The sequence below is a fragment of the Entelurus aequoreus genome, linkage group LG01 (genome assembly GCF_033978785.1).
Source record: "Entelurus aequoreus isolate RoL-2023_Sb linkage group LG01, RoL_Eaeq_v1.1, whole genome shotgun sequence".
Taxonomy (NCBI): Eukaryota; Metazoa; Chordata; class Actinopteri; order Syngnathiformes; family Syngnathidae; genus Entelurus; species Entelurus aequoreus.
The window spans coordinates 93862324-93888417 of NC_084731.1; the positions used below are offsets into that span (position 1 = coordinate 93862324).

General features: G+C 39.1%; 1 protein-coding gene across 5 annotated transcripts in view; it reads right to left on the reverse strand.

Annotated features, from left to right (window-relative positions):
* Positions 1-26094, reverse strand: part of lancl1 (LanC antibiotic synthetase component C-like 1 (bacterial)) — a 152937-nt gene that overhangs the window by 63493 nt on the left and 63350 nt on the right. For 4 of the 5 annotated variants that reach the window (XR_009827714.1, XM_062062507.1, XM_062062486.1 and 1 more), the window contains exons 3-4: positions 2088-2137; positions 1912-2001 (exon numbers count right to left, since the gene is read on the reverse strand). Coding sequence is in view for 3 of the 5 variants with exons in the window: in XM_062062507.1 (XP_061918491.1) it covers positions 1912-2001; positions 2088-2137 (140 nt within the window). In the remaining 2 variants the exon portion in view is untranslated. Of the gene's footprint in view, positions 1-1911; positions 2002-2087; positions 2138-26094 lie in introns of those variants that run through there. The other variant, XM_062062533.1, reaches the window with a different exon arrangement.

A 26094-nucleotide genomic window follows, 5' to 3' on the forward strand; every position in this document is an offset into this window, starting at 1 on the left:
GACAGCAAAAAAGAAGGCTGTAGGTGGGAAGCGGTGTATTAGCGGCCGGCTGCAGCAACACAACCAGGAGGACTTTGAGTTTGATAGCAGACGCGCTGCCGTGAGTACGCAGCTTTGGCTTCCAAACATTTGATCGCTTGCCCGTACGTGCGTGCCGCTATGTGCATGTCACGTACGTAACTTTGGGGATATATATGTGCTGTATGAACTTTACGGAGGTGAACGGTACTTTGGGCTGTGGGATTGAGTGTGTTGTGCGGGTGTTGGAGTTGTATTGGTGGGTTATATGGACGGGAGGGGGGAGGTGTTTGTTATGCGGATTAATTTGTGGCATATTAAATATAAGCCTGGTTGTGTTGTGGCTAATAGAGTATATACTGTATCTGTCTTGTGTTTATTTACTGTTTTAGTCATTCCCAGCTGAATATCAGGTCCCACCCGCCTCTCACAGCATCTTCCCTATCTGAATCGCTTCCACTGCCCTCTAATCCTTCACTCTCACTTTCCTCATCCACAAATCTTTCATCCTCGCTCAAATTAATGGGGTAATCGTCGCTTTCTCGGTCCGAATCGCTCTCGCTGCTGGTCAACATGATTGTAAACAATGTGCAGATGTGAGGAGCTCCACAACCTGTGACGTCACGCTACTTCCGGTACAGGCAAGGCTTTTTTTATCAGCGACCAAAAGTTGCGAACTTTATCGTCGATGTTCTCTACTAAATCCTTTCAGCAAAAATATGGCAATATCGCGAAATGATCAAGTATGACACATAGAATGGACCTGCTATCCCCATTTAAATAAGAAAATGTCATTTCAGTAGGCCTTTAACCAAGATCATTTGACATATTTTATTCTACGATATGATCAATCAAATCACACCTTTAATTCAACTGAAATCAAGTACAGCAGACAGATTTGACTATTTGCATAATTCACCTTAAACTAATGGCCAATGGAGCAAATGACCCTGGTGCTCAAAGTTTGAAGTACCAACTAAACATTGCATCCTATTCAATAAAGCAGAATTTGTACTTTAGTCAATTTACTTTGGTTAATCAAAATTATTGACTTACAATAGCTTTTGCTGAGGAAGAACAGACTGGAGAGGCAGCTGATGGTGACCCTCTATCGCTCGGCTGTCGTACCGCATAAAAGTGTGGTACGCCAGCTGCACTGGAGCAGACCAAAAGGTGATTCAGAGGGTCATGAAGTCTGCACAAAAAAATCATCGGCTGCCCCCTCCCCTCCCTGAAGGATTTACACAACTCCCGTTGCCTCAACAGAGCAAAAAGCATCACCAAGGACAGCACACACCCTGGCTTCCACCTGCTACCATCGGGCAGGCGCTACAGGTGCATCAGAGCCAGAACAAAGAGGCTCAGAGACAGCTTCTTTCCCAGAGCTGTCACCATCTTGAACTCTAACTTATAATAATAATTCACCCCTATACAATATCCTACCCTAATACTCTACTGTGCAATATTACCCTTCGAGTGCAATACGACCAACACTGATTGTTATTACTTTATTACTCCGGTACTCTTGTCTTGTTTTGTATATTGTACAGTATTGCTTATTATTTTTTATTGGATAGTAGTCTGTTTATTTCAATTGTTAGTTTTTTTCTTTATTACCTCTTGTGTAATTTATTTTTACCCCATATTTGTTCCCACTACCGCACCTTAAGTTGGAGTCCTTAATCTCGTTATATGCAAATATAATGACAATAAAGTCCATTCTATTCTATTCTATTCTTAAACAAAATAATCAAATAAGCACGCAATTTAACAACTGCAAAGCAGTCAATACAGCGTGACCTTCTAATCTCTCAACAGGCAACATATTTATCAAACAATACTTATGATTTGTTTGTTTGTTTGTTTTGGCCCCGTAAAAAGACGTGAGCTTACCGGTAGCCTCTTTGATCGTTTCCTTTACCCCATGAGTTTCAGTCCAATGATTTAGCATGCGATGTAGCTGTCCTGCTGCCATCAGCTGCTCTGCAAAGACCACCGGACAAAGTTCTGAGCAGCCAAACTTTTCTGGGGTGCTGGCGTGAGCTGCCAATTAAGTTGATTGTGCTCACCTGTGCGCTCCACCGTGGAGAGGTGTGGCTGGTGTCCCTCATGGTATAATCTGTAAAAGCAATGTTACCTTGGTTTTTGTAAGTACCGTATTTTCCGGACTATAGGGCAGCACCCACTAAATTTTGGAAGAAAAAAATATTTTTCCATTTATTAACCACACCGGACTGCAGATATATATGTTGTGAAATTAGTTATTTCCAGAGAAAGATGTTTTTAAATGTTGATTTACATAGCTTAATTGTTTCCAAACGGCTAAATCAAACAAAACAGAAGATATCGTCATGGACCCACTAGCTGCGGAAGCTAGATCTCGCAATCAGCTAAACAGATTCAATAACTCCACGGTGACATCTTGGTGAATTTACGAAACTGAAAAAAATACAAAAAGAATGCCATGGTAAGTGTTGCGTCGACCAGCTCGTCCTTCCAGGGAATCTAAGTTACTGGTCAATCCCAAGTTCTTTCGATGAAATATATGCTGAGTAAGAAGGACCATCAAGACAGAATTGGAATATTTTCAAGTTTTACTAAAGCTTTAGGAGGTCAACTTAACCAATACATTCATATCGGGCTACTCTATTTGATCTGACATTCAAACGGAAAAGCCCACTCTTTGCACAAAAAGAAAGCCCCCATCTCCCCCCTTTCAACACTGATAAGGAAAAGAGTGGGGGTTGTAGTTCACATTCCAAGGGTGAAGACACTAACCAGGCATCTGAAATGTCGAAAGAAACTGGTAGAATATACAAAGGAAAAGTACTAGATACTCTAAACATGGCTATGTAGAAAGAAAGAACTCTTAAACATATATGCATCCTCCATATAATTTAATAATACTAACACAGACACTCGTAAACGTGTTAGCATATTAGCGTACACATATGTATGAAAACACTCCTACAGACATCACACACGGGACGGTTTAGTAAGTATGAATAGTTGTAGTTATATTGTAAAACTTTCAAACGTTGCTTGGAGTGATGACTGAAGAATCCACACAAGTTGAAACTCTACGGACGACTAGAAGACGGAACGGCAATTGTACTTCCGGGTTAAAGCACAGCAGAAGGAAATACTGTACACGTTCAACCCGCAGAACCTGCAGTGAGCAAACTCTTCAAAAAGACGGCACCATTGCACAAACAATAACACACCTTTTCAGTGTCTTTCAAAAACTATTTGTTGAATTCAAAACAAAAAAATCCAAAAATTAGCCGCACCGTTTTACAAGCCTCAGCGTTCAAAGCTTAAGACAAAAGTAGTGGTTTATAGACCGGAATTTACAGGAATCCGTTCCAAAAGTTGCAAAGTAGACCCAACTGTATGAAAACAATCAATTTCACCCATAAGAAATAATATTGCAAATCCAATTACTCTATTCCATATACCAAAAATATTAACACAAACCTATTTTTTTAGAGGATAATAGGAATGTTCTGATCAAGGTTTTATGCTGCCGTTTCCAAAAGACTGAGATTGGCTCAAACCAATTAACTGCACATTTTTACATTTATTTATCATGTGTGCTATTGACTGTTTAACAATATCAACACAGTATTTCAACTACAGTAGTTCCTTGTTCACCTTTATAACATACATTTTTTTTATCAAAACAAAGTCAACTTAACAAAATTAAAAAACTAGAATTTAGAGTGAAAAGCATATTTTATTTTCACTCGCATACAAAACATTCTAACTTGGATTGTTTCCCTGGCTTCGAGACTCTCCTGAAGGACAGTGCAGCGAAGACACAACAAACTCCCTTCTTGTCTCTCATGGACACACACCTGCTGTTGTTGAGTTTGGACTAGCGACTGCACAAGATCAAGGCCGCGGAACAGAGACACACTGCAGGCTTACACACAAAACATGCATCCAAAAAAACATACGCCTCACAAACACCCCCCACCCCCCCAACACAACGCCCTCGACGCAAATCCTATAGGGGTGATGAAAGGATGGTCTGCGCCTGAGAGCTGCGGCCTACCACCATGACCCCGCACTCCCTTCCGTCTGTTGCTAGATATCTCGAGATGTACGTTGTAATATGTATATGTGCTTTGCTATGGAGGTTTTTTTCCCACTCCAGACTGGACCCCCTTAGGAGCCCAGTCTAGATTGTATTTTTTTACTCATTCTTTCCCAGCGTTTTACCTTTTTCCCCATCTTGTACGGGGCGCCTTGTGGCGACCCATCAGTGTTCCTGTTCTGTAACTCTGTACAGTGTTTGTTTGTCTAATCTTGAACGGGTTTGTGCTGTAAACAAAGTTTTGTTGTACTTGTGCAATGACAATAAAGACCTATCTATCTATCTATCTATCTATCTATCTATCTATCTATCTATCTATCTATCTATCTATCTATCTATCTATCTATCTATCTATCTATCTATCTATCTATCTATCTATCTATCTATCTATCTATCTATCTATCTATCTATCTATCTATCTACTTCAGTATCTACTACTCATTTAAATCCTTTGGTTTTTGCCCTCAAAGTCCTTCTGTGTCCCTTAGGTGTATTTGAGCAGACACATTAGGTATATTTGCACAAAGTATTGGTACTGGCCGGTATCGCCGATACCAGCCGGAATTTTACTCGGTATCGAATAGGAGAGAACATCAGTGATATCGCACACTACTAGTGTGAATGCGATTGCACTTTTGTAAGTGCACTTAAGAATAATCGTACATTTTTATATATTTTTTTCTACTTTTGAGCTCCAATGTTCTGCATACATAGACACACATAATTTAGTCCCACATCTAGTACCCTTTTCAAATAGTCGCTGGTGCACGTTGTGGGCTGCAGGCGCTCACTTCAAAAACCTGCGGAAGCGTCACTTTCCAGACTCGCACACTGAACAGTCCGAGAGGCGTTTTGGAGAGCAGAATCATGTTTCTTGAATGATACACGGCTTTTAATTACTTTGTCTCAGCATCACTTCCTGGCTGAAGGGCAGACACCTCTCTGCTGAGATTGCATTCCCATAATTCCCCAACATATCAGAGACATCTTACAAGTAATAATAATAATAATAATAATAGATTTTATTTGTAAAAAAAGCACTTTTATTTGAACAAACAACCTCAAAGTGCTACAGTGTATTAAAAAATAATAAAAAAAAATAAAAAAAATAAAAATAAATAAATAATAATAATCAAATGATAATAAAAATAAATACAAATTAAAAACTAGAACAGCCTAATAGCTAGAACTAGTATGCATACATCTAAAAAAAGGCTTTTTTAAAAAGAAGGGTTTTTAAACATTTTTTAAAATCATTCACAGTCTGTGGTGCCCTCAGGTGGTCAGGGAGAGCGTTCCACAGACTGGGAGCAGCAAAGCAGAAAGCCCAGTCTCCCATTGCTCGTAGCTTTGTCCTCGGAGGTTGGAGGAGGTTAGCCTGTCCGGAGCGGAGGTGTCGTGTGGAGGATTTGGGGGTGAGCAGTTCTTTGATATAGAGGGGGGGGGGGGGGGGGGGGGGGCGTATTAAATTGTATTATAAACAATACTTTCAGGAACAACAAAGCGTTAAATCCCAAAATTGCAAAGAGTGAATGTTATTGAGTACGTAAAAAGTAGTGATGTGCGATACCACTGCTGTTCTTTCCGATCCGATACCGAGTAAAATTCAGGCTGGTATCAGCCGATACTTTGTGCAAATATACCCAATGTGTCTGCTAAAATTTACAAAGTCGTGTATTTTAAATAATAACATATCTCATAGCATAAAGAATACAGGATGAGAATTACCTATTTATTTCAAACTCTGAAGTATATTGAGGCAGTGGCGTGAATAACAATATAACCAGGCTAATAGGACAGAAAACAACAGAGGACACAATCATACAAGGTACATAAAACGGTGTTTTAAACCATAAAAAAGGAAATTAGTCAAATGAAAAAAGCATTAAAATAAATTGATTAAAAAGAACTACTGTTAAAGTTGAAGTGAATTAATGAACTAATATCATGTTTTGCTTAAGGTGAAGATTTATATCCAACTTGGAGAAGGCAAACCACCAAGTTTAAGTAAATAGTTGTATTTCAGTTTGAGCACATAACAAGATAAGGCCCCTTAGTTTGATATTCGAAGGTGGATTGGATCACTTCTCGTAGGAAAAGAGGCTCTCATTGGGACATCGGAATGCAAAAGTGATAGCCTTATCCTTGAGAAAAGACTACCTGTCTAGCTCAAAGCCAACATTGAACTAATGACTTAAATGAGTTGTTTTTCAGACACTTTCACATGAACATCTCCTTACATGGTCAGGTTGTGTTCTTCTGAATTAAACCCACACCCAAACGCAGGAAGAAGGGATATAAGGTTAGGAGTCCTTCGGGTTTTTTTTAACCTAAGATCCTCCGGGTACTGCAGACCTGTTAAATGACTCTCCCTTGTAATAAAGCAACTTTTTGTTCAGCTGGCAACACCAGAAATACGCTTCAAAATAAAAAGTAATTCACAATTGATTTACATGAACACGTTAACGAGAAAATACTGAACATGTAAACATTACTCACCAGAAGCATTCAACATTGACACATTGCCTCGTTCACAAGTTTTGAAATTTTGACTTGAGTATCGATATAAGAGCATAAATATCTGGTATTGGCGGTATCTGTCAGGTTCAAACACCGAACTATCTATTAAACAAGACAAGAAGCAAGGAATCAAACAGACAGGATTCAATTTAACTCATGAGGAGAGCGTGTCGACCTGCACCCTCGTACAGTATCGCCCCAGGCTCTGAGGAACAAGCTCCACACGCCTCATTTATTTGGGCATCTCCTGATTACACAGCTGCAGCTGCTTCTAAGGCAGGGGTCACCAACGCGGTGCCCGCGGGCACCAGGTAGCCCGTAAGGACCAGATGAGTAGCCCGCCGGCCTGTTCTAAAAATAGCTCAAATAGCAGCACTTACCAGTGAGCTTGCCTCTATTTTTTAAATTGTATTTATTTACTAGCAAGCTGGTCTCGCTTTGCCCGACATTTTTAATTCTAAGAGACAAAACTCAAATAGAATTTGAAAATCCAAGAAAATATTTGAAAGACTTGGTCTTCACTTGTTTAAATAAATTCATTATTTTTTTTACTTTGCTTCTTATAACTTTCAGAAAGACAATTTTAGAGAAAAACAACCTTAAAAATGATTTTAGGATTTTTAATCACATACCTTTTTGCCTTTTGAATTCCTTCCTCTTCTTTCCTGACAATTTAAATCAATGTTCAAGTAAGTTTTGTATTTTTTTTGTAAAGAATAACAAATACATTTTAATTTAATTCTTCATTTTAGCTTCTGTTTTTTCGACGAAGAATATTTGTGAAATATTTCTTCAAAGTTATGATTAAAATTAAAAAAAAATTATTCTGGCAAATCTAGAAAATCTGTAGAATCAAATTGAAATCTTATTTCAAGGTCTTTTGAATTTCTTTTAAAATATTTGTTCTGGAAAATCTAGAAGAAATAATGATTTGTCTTTGTTAGAAATATAGCTTGGTCCAATTTGTTATATATTCTAACAAAGTGTAGATAGGATTTTAACCTATTTAAAACATGTCATCAAAATTCTAAAATTAATCTTAATCAGGAAAAATTACTAATGATGTTCCATAAATTATTTTTTTAAGTTTTTCTCTTTTTTTCGGTTGAATTTTGAATTTTAAAGAGTTGAAATTGAAGATAAACTATGTTTCAAAATTTAATTGTCATTTTTTGTGTGTTTTCTCCTCTTTTAAACCGTTCAATTAAGTGTAAATATCATTCATTATTAATAATAACATAGAGTCAAAGGTAAATTGAGCAAATTGGCTATTTCTGGCAATTTATTGAAGTGTGTATCAAACTGGTAGCCCTTCGCATTAATCAGTACCCAAGAAGTAGCTCTTGCTTTCAAAAAGGTTGGTGACCCCTGTTCTAAGGGGAGGGGGTCATAAACAGCTGCTGCACTGGGTCATAAAGAGTTAAAACAAAACGGTGTCAGGTTTGCCTCCTCTCTGCTTGTAGATTTCGAGTCCTTCCTGTGGCAGTCCAATAGATCAAAGAAACCGACACCTTTTGTCTTCACGCAGGGCAACCTGAACTCATAGCAAACAAGTTGTGTGATAACTTATACACAATTATTCTGACAGTATCGATATTTCAGTATTGATCCGCGTTTTGGTGCTACTTACAGGTAAGGGAATCAGAATTGTAAACAAATATCCAGTGACTCCATTTTAGACTGTTTTTTTTAAAACAAAATCATGGCAAGCTACTGAACAAAGATCATTGTGTATTTACAAAAAAAAAATGAAAAAATGAAATGATAACAACTGCTTCACAGCGTTTTCAATAACAAATCCGCAGCGTGAGACACCAAAAGAGAAAATGGCTCATGTGTTTTTCCTGGTAATCAATCTGAGAGAGTAAACATTCAGGCGTCTTCCAAATAGATTAATTTGAGAGGACAGATGCACTTGCAGTGTCTTCATTTAACACGCTGCAGCAGGGGAAGTGCATTTAAAAACCGGGATTGCACTGAGAGTACAGACCTCCACCAAGGCCAAAGATGGCCATCTGTTTATATTTGGAGCTACGAGGACCCCCGTGGATTAAATTGGATTAGTCCAGATTAATACCCCTTCATTATTAATAATCCCATTTTTTAAATTTGATTAATTTTATGGTGCTTTTTGATGGCACCTTGTACAATGCAACTTCCAAAAATATCTAAATCCCTTGTCTTCAACAATTGGAATTGGTCTGCAGCTTTGTGCATTGTTTTGTGCTATGGCGCCATCTTTTGGAGGAGTTTGCTCACTGCAGCTTGAAAATGTACTTCATGTTTCGTGCCTTGAACCAGACGTATAACTGTCCATAGTAGAGATGTCCGATAATGGCTTTTTTGCCGATATCCGATATTCCGATATTGTCCAACTCTTTATTACCGATTCCGATATCAACCGATATCGATATAATACAGTCGTGGAATTAACACATTATTATGCCTAATTTTGTTGTGATGCCCCGCTGGATGCATGAAACAATGTAACAAGGTTTTCCAAAATAAATCAACTCAAGTTATGGAAAAAAAAATGCCAACATGGCACTGCCATATTTATTATTGAAGTCACAAAGTGCATTATTTTTTTTAACATGCCTCAAAACAGCAGCTTGGAATTTGGGACATGCTCTCCCTGAGAGAGCATGAGGAGGTTGAGGTGGGCGGGGTAGCGGGGGTGTATATTGTAGCGTCCCGGAAGAGTTAGTGCTGCAAGGGGTTCTGGGTATTTGTTCTGTTGTGTTTATGTTGTGTTACGGTGCGGATGTTCTCCCGAAATGTGTTTGTCATTCTTGTTTGGTGTGGGTTCACAGTGTGGCGCATATTTGTAACAGTGTTAAAGTTGTTTATACGCTCACCCTCAGTGTGACCTGTATGGCTGTTGACCTTGCATTCACTTGTGTGTGTGTGAAAAGTCGTAGATATTATGTGACTGGGTCGGCACGCAAAGGCAGTGCCTCCAAGGCTTATTGGCGCTCTGTACTTCTCCCTACGTCCGTGTACACAGCCGCGTTTTGAAAAGTCATACATTTTACTTTTTGAAACCGATACCGATCATTTTGAAACCGATACCGATAATTTCCGATATTACATTTTAAAGCATTTTTCGGCCGATAATATCGGCACTCCGATATTATCGGACATCTCTAGTCCATAGCGAATCTGCTCGAATGGATTCTTCATTCTTTACTCCTAGCAACGTTTCTAAGTTTAACAATGCAACTAAAACAATTCATACTAAACCGTCCCATGTGTAATGTCTGTGGGAGGGTTTTCATGCATAATTGCACGTGCTATCGTAACGTAATCAAGCTAGTGTCGTTTGCATGCTAACACGTTTACAAGTGTCTGTGTTAGTACTATTAACTTACAATGGCATTCGTTTTGTATTGTTTTAGTTTCATAAATTCATTAAAACGTCACGGCGGTGTTATTGAGTCTGTTTCGCTGATTGGAGAGCTAGCTTCCGCAGCTAGTGGGTTCATGACGATAACTTCTATTTTGTTTGATCAGCCGTTTTACTGCTGTGTTACAGGCACGGTTTGGAAACAATTAAGGTGTGTATTGTAGCAAAATCTTTCATACCACTTTATACCTGTGGCTTATATATGTAAAAATATTTATTTCTTCTAAAAATACCGGTGTGCTTTATAGCCCAGAAAGTATGGTTGGTAAAGAAAAGAACACAACTTATCTTGCATTTAGCCATGTAAATTAGCAATTCAGAGGCCTGCAACACCCACAATGCATGTTTTGTAAATAATAACATATATCAAAATATGCCTAAATATAAACAAATGTTTAGTTAATTATTCAAAAAATTAAATAATACTAACTTGTAAATTATTTAATTTGAAAAATTACAACAACAATAGTAAACACTGTTAGATATGTAACTGAACATTTATATTTTTGTACAGGCAGAATTTTTGACACGCTATGTTATGCAGTTACTTTAATTGCATTAGTATTGTTATTTTATTCTTACATGGGAAAAAACAACAACAAAGAGCCAAGAAAATCGCTATGTAATGAGAAAAACCTAAAATGTTATAACTAATAATTAATAATAATATACTTAGTCACCTATAATACAAAACTTATATTTTTTTTAATAAAAAAATATCAATACGGCCCCGTTATACTTTGACTTTTCAGTATGTTGCCCTTGGTGGAACAAAGTTTAGGCACCCCTGAACCAAAGTATCAAAAGTGTCGATATTATTATATATTTTTTAAATGTAAACATTTTTATTTTTAATGTAACCTTCCTCTGATTATAATCCCTTCCGCTATCAAGGCAGAAAGGAAAGGAGACGTCAACACAACCATGGAGAACACTCAAACAATCAATGCAAACAAAGTTCTAAAATCACATTAAACACTTAACAATAACCTCTTTAAATTAAGGTGCAAAAATAAGGAATAAGAAAGAAAATAAATAAATTGTAACAAAATAGTGCAAAGTGTGAAAATGTAAACCTCGAGAAATCAGAGAACATTTTTTTGCAGGAAGTTATATGGCTTGTGTAACATTTATTTGGTATTATTTAAGTATGGTAATAAATATATGTTATGCAGTAATTACTATTGGACCAAATTACTATTTTTTAAACATTTGTTTATTACATTTTTGGACATATACAATTACCAAAAGTATCGATATTTTGATTTGAGAGTCGATATTAGAGCATAAAGATCTGGTATCGGCGGTATTGATATTGTAGTATCGATCCTACTTATTCTTGATGTGAACTAATTACATTCACTGGATCATTGTCAACATAACAGGATCTTTAGTAAGACTTCCAATGATGTATAACACGACCTAGAAATGCAAAAAGGTGCCAGTAAACCCCTAATTTGTCATGAAAGTGGTCGATTGAGCTGGACAGGGTTCAGCTTGAAGTTCTTCGGTGAAAAAAAAATATTTCCTGCAAAGTGCAAACCACTTTCCATGGTCAATTGGGCCTTTTTAAGGTTTTATTTGCACTCAAATTCCCATAGAGAGGGCCTAAACGTCATCCATTTTGACTGCGTTCATGCAGATAGTGTCGTAGTCACGATCTGTGCCAACGAGTGAGATTGTGAGTTACGGCTTCGATGCGCATGCTTTAAAATGGTATTTAAATTGATAATGAAAACAAATAACTCTGGATTAAGTTTGACAGGCCTGGTTTAAATGAAAAAAATGTGACATGTGGCACTAAAGTGTTTAAATAGCAGCTGACTGTAAGAGCTCTAAGTGAAACAGATGTCTCAGATTTCCACTTTTATATGAATCCCCGTCATAATTTAATAGATTTGCTACTTGGCTTCTGAGCAGAGTTTTGCGAAACTCAACTCACGAACTAATTTACTAACCCGACATAAAATAAAAACAACTCATTAAGGGAGCTCACAGCGAACGCTCTTTTCTGTTGGTTTTCATGCTTGCCTGAGGTGATAATTATGACATAAATGTTAGTGCTGTGAAATTATTAATTTAATCACACTGTTGAATTTGGATTAATCATTGTTAATCACAGGCTGCTTGCATAATTTAAATTAACCTCGAAATAATGGTAAATAGTCTGTATTTTTATAGTGATATTGCCAAAAGTATTTGGCCACCTGCCTTGACTCACATATGAACTTGAAGTGCCATCCCATTCCTAACCCATAGGGTTCAATATGATGTGGGTCCACCTTTTGCAGCTATTACAGCTTCAACTCTTCTGGGAAGGCTGTCCACAAGGTTGCGGAGTGAGTATATAGGGAATTTTCGACCATTCTTCCAAAGGAGCATTGGTGAGGTCACACACTGAAATAATATTGTTGATGTAGACGCCCACATCGGCTGTATACATTTACTTTACAAAAGAGAAGTGTGGGATACTTCTCTTGTTGCCTTATTTGTATTTTACTTAATTAAATGTATTTATATTATCATTTGGTGCAGCCGGGCCGGAGCAGGAGGGGATAGAAAGAGAAAAAAAAGGAAGACAGAGGGGGAAATTGTGGGGACAAGAGGGGGATAAGACAGAGAGACAACAACAACAACAACAGCAAACACAACAATAACAATAACAACAACAATAGAGCGTCATCAGCAAATACGATATGTACAAATATGATGGTAAAAGTGATAGCAAAGAAGCAGTTAGTGAAATAAATAATACAGAAATGACAATGAGCATTATTACACTACAAATGGAGCAATACAAATATCAAAAGAAATAGCACTATTGATAATGAATAATCCCAATAATGTACCTCTATTATCAACAATACATTTGTTCAAATGCAACAATACATATATGTAATGATAACTAGAGATACAAAAGAAAGCAGAAAAATGGAGGGAAAGAAAGAGAAGCCAGCTATATTAACCTTGTAGATTGTTATAGTAACAATAGGTTAAGCTTTTGTAATTTCCAACTGTCATTTGTTGTAATGTTACAGTACATTTTAATGACAGTTACTATGAAAAAATACTGTTAAATACTGTGAAATCCTGGTAATTGCCAGGACGGGGAGTTTTTCGCAGCTTGCTGCGAGATTTGTTCTCCCGGGATGCAAACGGACTAGACCGGACAAGGCTTGAAGGTAGGAACATATTTTAATCTCCACTCAAAAACTCAACGAAGTACAAAACAAAAAGGCGCACAAGGCGAAAGCAAGCTTAACGCAGGAAACAAAAGCTAAGACTTAGCATAAACTATGGACATGAACCATGAAACTAAAAACATGAAAAAACTCACTAAACTGTGGCTTGAAACAAATAGCAAGAACTATGGACATGAAACAAAAAGACTTACTGGACACGGCATGAATCGAACAGCATGAACTATGGCAAGAAAAGTCAAAACAGAGCATAAAAAGATCATCAAGAACTATGGCATGGACAGAGCAATGTCGCCAGGACGACTAACTGGCAAAACAGGCTTAAATAATAGTCTCTGGTTAGAGCAGGTGCGTGAGTCTAACACATGAGGCAGGTGAAACTAATGAGTCGTCATGGAAATTAAAACAAACAAGGGTGCACAAAAACAGGAACTAATGGTGGAGTCCAAAACTAACAGAACATAACTAAACAAAACATGATCTAGACCACAGATCATGACAGTCATTTTTTTTTTACAGATACCGTATTTTTCGGACTATAAGTCGCACTTTTTTTCATAGTTTGGCCGGGGGTGCGACTTATACTCAGGAGCGACTTATATTATTAACACATTACCGTAAAATATCAAATAATATTATTTAGCTCATTCACGTAAGAGACTAGATCGGGGGTCGGCAACCCGCGGCTCTAGAGCCGCATGCGGCTCTTTAGCGCCGCCCTAGTGGCTCTCTGGAGATTTTTCAAAAATGTATGAAAAATGGAAAAAGATGAGGGGAAAAAAATCAATTTTTTTGTTTTAGTATGGTTTCTGTAGGAGGACAAACATGACACAAACCTCCCTAATTGTTATAAATCACACTGTTTGTATTAAACATGCTTCACTGATTCGAGTATTTGGCGAGCGCCCTTTTGTCCTACTTATTTTGTCGGTCCTTGAACTCACCGTATAGTTTGTTTACATGTATAACTTTCTCCGACTTTCTAGGACGTGTTTTATGCCACTTTTTGTGTCTCATTTTGTCCACCACACTTTTAACGTTGTGCATGAGTGCACAAAGGTGAGTTTTGTTGATGTTATTGACTTGTGTGGAGTGCTAATCAGACATATTTGGTCACTGCATGACTGCAAGCTAATCGATGCTAACATGCTATTTAGGCTAGCGATATGTACATATTGCATCATTATGCCTCATTTGTAGCTATATTTGAGCTCATTTAGTTTCCTTTAAGTCCTCTTAATTACATTTATATCTCATGACACATGTAATATGGCTTTTAATTTTTTGCGGCTCCAGACAGATTTGTTTTTGTATTTTTGGTCCAATATGGCTTTTTCAACATTTTGGGTTGCCGACCCCTGGACTAGACGTATAAGATTTCATGGGATTTAGCGATTAGGAGTGACAGATTGTTTGGTAAACGTATAGTTATTTGAATGACTCTTACCATAATATGTTACGTTAACATACCAGGCATGTTCTCAGTTGGTTATTTATGCCTCATATAACGTACACTTATTCAGCCTGTTGTTCACTATTCTTTATTTATTTTAGATTGCCTTTCAAATGTCTATTCTTGGTGTTGGGTTTTATCAAATAAATTTCCCCAAAAAATTTGACTTATACTCCAGTGCGACTTATATACACTACCGTTCAAAAGTTTGGGGTCACATTGAAATGTCCTTATTTTTGAAGGAAAAGCACTGTACTTTTCAATGAAGATAACTTTAAACTAGTCTTAACTTTAAATAAAATACACTCTATACATTGCTAATGTGGTAAATGACTATTGTAGCTGCAAATGTCTGGTTTTTGGTGCAATATCTACATAGGTGTATAGAGGCCCATTTCCAGCAACTATCACTCCAGTGTTCTAATGGTACAATGTGTTTGCTCATTGGCTCAGAAGGCTAATTGATGATTAGAAAACCCTTGTGCAATCATGTTCACACACCTGAAAACAGTTTAGCTCGTTACAGAAGCTACAAAACTGACCTTCCTTTGAGCAGATTGAGTTTCTGGAGCATCACATTTGTGGGGTCAATTGAACGCTCAAAATGGCCAGAAAAAGAGAACTTTCATCTGAAACTCGACAGTCTATTCTTGTTCTAAGAAATGAAGGCTATTCCACAAGATTGTTTGGGTGACCCCAAACTTTTCAACGGTAGTGTATGTTTTTTTCCTTATTTATTATGCATTTTCGGCAGGTGCGACTTATACTCCGAAAAATACGGTGATTGTTTTTTACAGTGAGGATGTACAGTCAAAAAAAAAAGTGCTTTATTAATCCACGCATATACGTGATTAATGCACTATTTTTGGTGATTAATCACACGAGTCAACTCGTTATTTTTGAGAGCTCTGAAACAGAAAAAAAACCCCACTCATTTTTTTGATCCGTTTCACTCCCAAGAACGTCCTCCTGCTTCCGCACTCATCGTCTCTCCTCCTTGCCACTCCGCCCGTATATTCATTACAAATAAAGAGTCCCAGGCTTACCTGTAATCCCTCTCGCCGCACACAACTACACACTAACTCGCTCTCGGATTTCAGCGGGGGCTTCATAAAGATGCACCCAGCACCAATCGCTGGTGTTCTGATGGCTTCTTCTGATGCAAGGCATGTCTGAGACCAATTGAAAGGACGACGTTGGCTCCCGTTTCGGCGCTCGCGGACGACACGGGGCCAACATGGCTGTGACTGCAGATGATGATGGTGTGTGTGTGTGTGTGTGTGTGTGTGTGTGTTGCACGTGTGAGGATGGCGAGGAAGGAGGACAAACAAGCAGCACTCGGACGCCAGCTGCGATTCTCTCTAGATTGCCCCAAAGTACGAGGCCTGATGAAACTAAGATGAGCTCCACATTTGTGTTTTGAGGCCCGATAATTAACTTCATTCACAAGATGGCAACGATACGAGCTGTTCCAAATCATGCATCCATCTGCATAATGATGAGATTAAACAGAGACTGTTAGAATAATTGTAAGTTAGCCCAAAAAACTTTGTGTTACATTGAGTTCTGTCAGGTGAGAAGACAAAAGCTGTCTTTGAAACCTGCCAAGAAGAAGGCTCGTAAAACTCCGCTGTGAAAGCGGGAGAGCCACATGAAGGGTTTTCTGTTTTCTCTCATGTATGGTAATCAACAGAAGGATGTTGTTCCGGCCCAAGGACTTCAAAGCGGAGAGATGACGGGATCTGCCCAATTTCCAGACAAACTCTTTTCGAACTATTTCATGGACCTCTTTTCGAACTATTTTACGGACCTCTTTTTGAACTATTTTACGGACCTCTTTTTGAACTATTTTACGAACCTTTGTCCTTTGGAAGCATTGGTGGGCAAAATAAAAGAAAGAGGCATGCCATCTTTTGGCAGAGCGTGCTGAGATACTGTACAAGAGTACAGTGTGTCCAGGCGTGTCTCCTCAATCGAGTCCAAATTAGAGATGCGCGGATAGGCAATTATTTCATCCGCAACCGCATCACAAAAGTCGTCATCCACCCGCCATCCACCCGAACTATCATTTTATCAAAACCACAACCGCCCGCCACCCGCCACCCACCCGTTGTTATATATTTAATATAGACGATGCAAGGCATTAGTGATCCAATGCAGCAGAGACATTCAATGCGTGCCACGCATTAATATCTCTTGGCCACGCATTAGAGCAGACCTGGGCATTCTGTGGCCCGCGGGCCACATCCGGCCCTTTGTACGTCCCTGTCCGGCCCGCGTGAGGCCAATCATAAATTACAAAATACATTTTTAAAAGTATCTATGTCGAGTGTGCAATACAACGGTGCTGATTTTGTTTTGAAAAGCGTTATTTGTATTACTTCCGTGTGGACGTATGCGCGTGCGTAATTGTGAGTGAATGTGAACAGCTGCAATCACAAATTACAATGTCGTGCGCGCAATACAACTGTGCTGCTTTTATTTTGAAAAGAGTTATTTATTGGGCGTATGTCCGTGTGTAACCTGTGAGTGAAGGCGCACAGCGACAAGTGATGCACGGTTTACACCCGAGACGCTAAAAAGAGAAAAGTTGATGACGAATGCCGTGTTTTCAACAAGACATGGACTGCCAAGCAACGTTCCCTCTAAGGTGCGCGCCTGTGCAATTGCGCACTGCTCAAGCGTCCTCTGCGCAAGCAAATATATGCTGCGCACCAAATCAAATCCCATCTGAATTCTAAACAAAATAAACACATTTATTCTGTGTAATTTTGCAATGCAACTTTGAGTGACAGTGACAACAAGCGGCCCTAATGGTGTTCGTCAACACCGTTCAATTGAACACCGTTCAATTATTGTAACGTCTATCAAGATGCTTCGAGGCCAGGAATTATATCGATCACTTTATTGAGCAAAACTGTTTATATTCGGCCGTAACCACACCAAAAACATGAGTAAAACACTTCTATCTCGAAAAACTAGTCATTTTCTGCCGTACAAACCAGACCAAAACCAACTTGTCATCTGTCACCAACACGCATACCACTAAACCACTGGTGCGTTTATGGCCACACAAAAAGTCGGACAATTCAAACACCACACAAAGTTGCACTATGACTCCTCAGTCATACGTGTGCTTATTTTACTGTCATTTATTATTAATGTTAATTTATTTATATTAATCATGGAATGCTGTTACTAGAGAAAGTTACAGGAATGCACACTTCATCCTATGCTTACATTTCATTGTGCAACATGAGGATGTTTAAGGGGAACTAAATGTGATCTCTGAAAGGGGTACAAATGATTTATAAAGCAGTGCTTTTGGTATAAAGTTAAATTAGGTTAAATGAAAGTATTATTATTATTATTAATTATTATTTTTATTATTATTATGTATCTTACGGTATACATAAAAAATAATATTGAGCAAAATTTAATTGAAATATTGTCGATGTGGCCCTCCAGCAGTGCTCGGGTTGCTCATGCGGCCCCCGGTAAAAATTAATTGCCCACCCCTGCATTAGAGGCTGATATTATATATATATAATATATATAATATTATTGTCATTTCCCTTAAGAAAGTATTGACTATTATTATTATTTTTCCCTGGTCTTTAATATTCCCTTTTTTAGTTTGTCGCGTACCACGTTTGCTGCCGGCGTTGCCATCTTTTTATTTTTCCCCTCTTCTTCTGTTATGTTGTGTTGTGTCACGCCAAATGTCTTCCCCCTACAAAAACCTTCACCCCCCCATTTACTTCCTTGGTCACGTTTCCTCTTACGTCATCGACAGCGATCGATAGCACTTCGGCTTTGACTGCCCGTCGCTGGAGGGATACTTGGTCTTTGACAGCTGCTGGAATCTGAAGAAATCGATTATTATTATTTTTTTTGTACAGGCGCGTGCCGGTTAAGGACCCCCCGGCAACTTTGTGATTTTATTGGACGCAGCCCCGGACGTAAATGGGGGTGGGGGGGAAGGTTTTTGTAGGGGGGAAGACATTTGGCGTGACAGCTGCAGCGGTGCCTGATGAATAATTGCCTGTTTCAAAGAGTGCTGCTCGTTTTTCGTATGTGGGTAACAACATTTAACTATGTATATATATTTCCGAATTGGTTCAACCGCCACCCGCCCGAATCTATTCAAAATCTATTTTTTTCGTCATGCATCCGCCCGACCCGCGGACTCCGCGGTTGTGTCCGCAAACCGCGCATCTCTAGTCCAAACTGAATTCTGTCTCTGTTTAATTCTTTGCCTCTTGCCTTGTTTAATAGATGTCATCAGTGTTTGAACTTGACAGAGACTGTTTTTTAATAGCTGGGCAAACATAGCCAGTGTTGGCGTTAACACACTTTTTGTGTATTTTTACGCATTGAAATCAGAAAGGATGCGCAATTACGGAAGCCCGGATTTTTTTTTTTTTTCCGCACGTTTAAAAAATTTTTTTATCGATTATTGCTTCCCGCCTGTGTTTTCTTTTGTTTACATTTGCCGGGTCAAATTTCCGTCCCCGTTTATTGCGTTTTTATTGGTCGTAAATTTTGATTCGCCGAAAGTTTCATCAATGACAAATCCTGCCTCAGTTTGCACTCGGACAACTTTGTCTCGAGTAGACATGGCACGCTATGAGTTGTTTTAGTCTTTGTGAGTCCACGGAAACTTCACTTTTATCTCCCGCTGAAGTGACATCGTTCGAGGATGGAGACAGGCTAGCTGTTAGCTTCAAGCTAACCAGCACCCGACCAGACTCCTCCACCCCAAAAACATACTTTACAGGTCAACAAACGGGGCGAATATGTGCCTTTTGAAGTGTTCATGTGCGAGGAGTGTTCAAAAGGAGTCTCTTGGAGAAGTGGCTGACAAGTTGTTAGAATAATTATGTTTAAGTTATCACACAACTCTTATGCTTAAAGGCCGTTGCTATAGTTATTAGCTATTGTGCTCAAGTTAGACTTTTGTATCCGTGCAAGGACAAAACTTCTTGTCTGAGGGGTGGCCTCAGCCAGAGATGTTATCTAACAGCCAAGGACTTCAAGGACCTCAACGAAGATAAGATGACAGCACGCAGACGAAGCAGAGACAAGGCAAAATCACAAGGCCCCAGCACATTCCGGCACGTATTGTGCGTACTGGAGCTGCTTTGCGTGATATGTGTGACCACTCCTTTTAGAGGCGACCTCAGTGATGTTGACTGGGGGAACTCCTGAATAAATAGAGGGACGCGGGAGCTGTACCTTGGAGCAGTGGTCACCAACCACCGGGCCGCGGCCCTGTACTGGTCCGTGGACCGATTGGTACCGGGCCGCGGAAGAAAAAAAAATCAACATAAAAAACACAATATATACATTATATATCAATATAGATTAATACAGTCTGCAGGGATACAGTCCGTAAGCACACATGATTGTATTTCTTTATGACATTTAAAAAAAAAAAAAAATCATTAAAAAACTATTCCATATTGTTTTTTGTAATGAATTAAGTAACGTTTATGACAACCTTTTTCCAAAACACAATATAGAATGTGAAATATAACAGGATAATGCATACAGTACGTTTATCATTTGTTTTCAAAACGCTTACAAAAAAGTGGGACCCCAAATATTTACTGTGGGACCCCATTTTTATGACTTGATGGGGGTCCCTGGGACCCCATTTTGAAAATTCCTAGCGCCAACACTGATAGCATACCTGTCTCTTAAGCCCTGCAGAAATCTGTGCCGAAAAAAATGGCCATGTTTTTGTATATTGTTTTGGTTCTCGTCGTCAGCTTGCCCGTGTATCACCATGAGTGCCCAAACAAAGAATACCACATTGACTCATTTTCTGTGCTTATTTTACTGAGTATGACGGCAAAGTAAGCCGCCATGGGGCCAAAGAAAGTAGCGAGTGCCAGCACTTTGATAAAGTAGGTGAGAAACACTTTTGAATTCTGGCATGCTGGCAATGTATAAAGTAAGCAATAAAAATATTTAAATCCTTTAATGGGAAGCGTTGTTTTTTTTAATCCAGGATGTCTCTGTAGATTGCTGCATTCATCTTTCCCTCTTTCTTCACTAGTCTCTCATAACAAAATGTGCCTTTTATGGGAAAACGGCTTTAGTTTTCATACGATTCGGTCTTCGTCAACTTTTTCTCGTTAGATTTCACCTCATTCCACTTTTTTTAATGTTGTTTTTTATTTTTACAATAGTATTTCCAGAATGTGTGGCGGGCCGGTAAACAATTAACTGCGGGTAGCAAATGGCCCCCGGGCCGCACTTTGGACACCCCTGGCTTAAAGGAAGGCTCATTATATATATACTGTATATATATATATATATATATATATATATATATATATATATATATATATATATATATATATATATATATATATATATATATATATATATATATACACAAAATAGATTAAAAATATGGTCATGTATGAGATCTAATGCTGCCAATTATGGCTAAAGAAATAATTAACATTATTTGATCAATATTGAAATCATGATTACTGATTAAGTAAAGCAATGTTGGGATGTGAGCGTAAGACCATCATGTCATTTGTAATGTCTAATAAAAAAACTATAGTTATCCATATATTTCTAGAAAAATATTAGTTTTTTAAAATTCTTTAATAACATCAACTTGTCAGCTTTTTGTCATTACATGCTGCCTTTATCTCTATTTTTACATTTTGATAGAGTTTTTATTTTTTAATTTTTTTTTTTAAGTTATGTAAATTTATATGTACATGTAGATGCTGTATCGGGACTGATCCATTAAGACTTTGAGCAGAAATATGTCGTACAGAAATTAACTATACACATTAAAGCTTTAACAAAATGATGTGTCACATGAATGATTTTTGAAGTAACACCTTAGTGACATGAAAAAAACAATTAATGTAAAAAAAAAAACCCTGTTGTTTATCTTTCCCTCTTTCTTCACTAGTCTCCCATAACAAAATGTGCCTTTTATGGGAAAACGGCTTTAGTTTGCATACGATTCGGTCTTCGTCTGACATTTTGGAACGGATTTTGGAAACCAAGGTGCCACTGCAGGCCTGGCCCTAACCAATCTGGCGCCCTAGGCAAGATTTTAGGTGGCGCTCCCCCCACATCGGCAGTGAAGTGTATATACTCACAAGAAACCGAATAGCTTTGTCTTTGACCTTTTTTTTTACTTAAAGAAAGCAAATTAACATATTATATGAGAATGTTATGTTATGATTATCTTTAACCGAATCACAACAGTGCTCAAATTAAAAAACAGCATTCCCTCTCATGTGATATTGCTTAATTAACATTAATGATGTGCACTTTAACAACTAGGCTTACAACTATACCTAATATATAAAGGGGTGGAAAAGTGACTATTACCTGCAGGGCAAACATTAGCTAACCAGAAGGCAATAACAATGTAAACAAAAAACACCTGCTTAAAAGATCTAATACAAATGTCCCCGAGGAATGTAAGGTGGGAGTACTGTAATTACCTAACGTTACATTATCATTTTCCGTAACAATTTAGCCCCCTCCACAATATTAACCCGACGTTAAAACAGAACGAGCTATTTATTGATTAGCAATTGCCGAATCATGTAACATTAGCTTAATGCTGAAAAGCCAGGTTACTCTCACATTCTGTAACAGACAAATAATTTCATGTAGGCTAACGTTACCTACCTGCTACCTCTGTCTTTTTCTCGTTTCTCCTCTTCTTTTCTCTTTTTTTCTTCCCTGGGCACCTGACAGTTTTGGCCGTTTTGACATCTTGTGTTGATTTTTTGATGTGGTAAGAGTCATGATACGGGAAGGGAGGGGGCGCACCGTGCGGGGGGATGGGTTATTTGTTGTAACAAATAATATTTCTATGAAATAGGCTTTACTTTGCATTTTAATTAACGTTGGATTATTTTTTGTATTTAGAAATAATAGTACCAACTTTTATTTATTTTTTTTCCTCCAACATTTGTGGCACTGGCGTGGCGCCCCCTGATGGACGGCGCCCTTAGCATTTGCCTATACGGCCTATGCCACGGGCCGGCCCTGTGCCACTGTACAAAAAAAAAGAAAAAAGATCCATGCGCCTCAATTAAGCGTCTTCCTTAGGCAACGTGTTTCCTCTCTAATAACACTATTATCTCCTTCATCATCCCATTACGCTGCATGCTGGTCGATGTTGCGAGAGCTGACATTTCCCCTTCCTAGAATGGATCGTTTATACGGAGCTCCCTGATGGCGGTGGCCCCTTTAAAAAAAACAAAAAAAAACGTCGAGCCAACTCAGACACAGGCAGCGAGTTATTGTGACAGCCAGCCGCCTAATTGTTCATTTGAGGTAATCACCCGACGAGTCGGAGCAATTTCCAGCACAACGTCGGAGATTAATAGAGGCAGACGTGCTCACTTGATGAGATCGGGATCACAGGGCGGCTCGCCTGCTAAGTGCCAGCGGCCCCCGAGAGGACACCTTCCTTGAAATGATCTGCACCTTTATGGCACAACTATGTTCATAATTCTACTGTCTATTGCACAAAAAGGTCTTCTTTCATCTTTTCTTAAACAGGCGAGGCGAGATGATGGAGAGAATCATAATATTATTTTATCCCTGAAGGAAAATCCATGGGAGATGAGCAACCAGCACGCCCAGGGAATGCTGAAAATGTATTTTCGCACCACAGCCAAGATGCTCCGTGGCTGCGCGGCGTCTGTGTGTTTTAGCGTGTGTGCTGCGTGTGATGGATGAGCGTGCACTTGCGCGGCGCTCTGGCTTTAATTGTAATGTCAGCGTGCACGTCTATGGCCGCCGTTGTCCATGTGCAAAAGACAGCCGGCTACTTGTGTGTGGAGCTGTGACATGACGACACACTGTGGGGGGTTTCGAGTGCCTGGACACTCGCCGTCTCTCGGGGGACGAGTTTGAGGGGCTTTGTTGGAGCTGTCAGAGAAGTGTCAGATTTCCTGAGCAAGTGTCACGGAGAGAGGAAAACGAACCAATACTGCTGCAATATCATGGATCAACACATACTTAAAGGCCTACTGAAAGCCACTATTACCGACCACGCAGTCTGATAGTTCGGGTTAACTTATAAAGTGCAATTTTAAATTTCCCGGCAAACTTCCGGCTGAAAACGTTTCGATATGATGACGTTTGCGCATGACGTCAATGGTTGAACCGGAAGTATTGGTACACCATTGTATCCAATACAAAAAAGCTCTGTTTTCATCGCAAAATTCCACAGTATTCTGGACATCTGTGTTGGTGAATCTTTTGCAATTTGTTCAATTAACAATGGAGACTGCAAAGAAGAAAGCTGTAGGTGGGATCGGTGTATTAGCGGCCGGCTGCAGCAACACAGCCAGGAGGACTTTGAGTTGGATAGCAGACGCGCTAGCCACCGCTAGCCGCCGCCGCTAGCCACCGCTAGCCGCCGCCGCTAGCCGCCGCCGATAGGCGCCGCCGCTAGCCGCCGCCGCTAGCCGCCGCCGCTAGCCGCCGCTAGCCGCCGCTAGCCGCCGCTAGCCGCCGACCGCATCGATGATCGGGTGAAGTCCTTCGTCACTCCGTCGATCGCTGGAACGCAGGTGAGCACGGGTGTTGATGAGCAAATGAGGGCTGGCTGGCGTAGGTGGATAGCTAATGTTTTTAGCATAGCTCTGTGAGGTCCCGTTGCTAAGTTAGCTTCAATGGCGTCGTTAGCAACAGCATTGTTAAAGGCCTACTGAAAGCCACTACTACCGACCACGCAGTCTGATAGTTTATATATCAATGATGAAATCTTAACATTGCAACACATGCCAATACGGCCGGGTTAACTTATAAAGTGCAATTTTAAATTTCCCGCTAAACTTCCGGTTGAAAAACTCCTTCGGATATGACGTATGCGTGTGAGGTCACGACGGCAACGGAAGTATTCGGAGCCCGTTGAATCCAATACAAAACAGCTCTGTTTTCATCGCAAAATTCCACAGTGTTCTGGACATCTGTGTTGGTGAATCTTTTGCAATTTGTTCAATTAACAATGGAGACTGCAAAGAAGAAAGCTGTAGGTGGGATCGGTGTATTAGTGGCCGGCTGCAGCAACACAACCAGGAGGACTTTGACTTGGATAGCAGACGCGCTATCCGACGCTAGCCGCCGACCGCATCGATGATCGGGTGAAGTCCTTCGTCGCGCCGTTGATCGCTGGAACGCAGGTGAGCACGGGTGTTGATGAGCAGATGAGGGCTGGCTGGCGTAGGTGGCTAGCTAATGTTTTTAGCATAGCTCTGTGAGGTCCCGTTGCTAAGTTAGCTTCAATGGCGTCGTTAGCAACAGCATTGTTAAGCTTCGCCAGGCTGGAAAGCATTAACAGTGTAGTTACATGTCCATGTTTTAATAGTATTGTTGATCTTCTGTCTATCCTTCCAGTCAGGGGTTTATTTCTTTTGTTTCTATCTGCAGTTAAGCCCGATGCTATCACGTTAGCTCCGTAGCTAAAGTGCTTCACTGATGTATTGTCGTGGAGATAAAAGTCACTGTGAATGTCCATTTCGCGTTCTCGACTCTCATTTTCAAGAGGATATAGTATCCGAGGTGGTTTAAAATACAAATCCGTGATCCACAATAGAAAAAGGAGAGAGTGTGGAATCCAATGAGCCAGCTTGTACCTAAGTTACGGTCAGAGCGAAAAAAGATGCGTCCTGCACTGCACTCTAGTCCTTCATTCTTACGTTCCTCATCCACAAATCTTTCATCCTGGCTCAAATTAATGGGGTAATCGTCGCTTTCTCGGTCCGAATCGCTCTCACTGCTGGTGTAAACAATGGGGAAATGTGAGGAGCCCTTCAACCTGTGACGTCACGCTACTTCCGGTACAGGCAAGGCTTTTTTTAATCAGCGACCAAAAGTTGCGAACTTTATCATCGATGTTCTCTATTAAATCCTTTCAGCAAAAATATGGCAATATCGCGAAATGATCAAGTATGACACATAGAATGGATCTGCTATCCCCGTTTAAATAAAAAATAATAATTTCAGTAGGCCTTTAAAGGAGGGCTCGTATATATATATATATATATATATATATATATATATATATATATATATATATATATATATATATATATATATATATGTATGTATATATATATATATATATATATATATATATATATATATATATATATATATATATATACACACAAAATAGATTAAAAATAGTGTTCATGTATGAGATCTAGTGCTGCCAATTATGGCCAAAGAAATAATTAACATTACTGTTATCAATATTGAAATCATGATTACTGATTAAGTAAAGCAATGTTGGGATGTGAACGTAATGCCATCATGTCATTTGTAATGTCTAATAAAAAGACTATAGATAAACGTTATCCATATATTTCTTTGATAACATCAACTT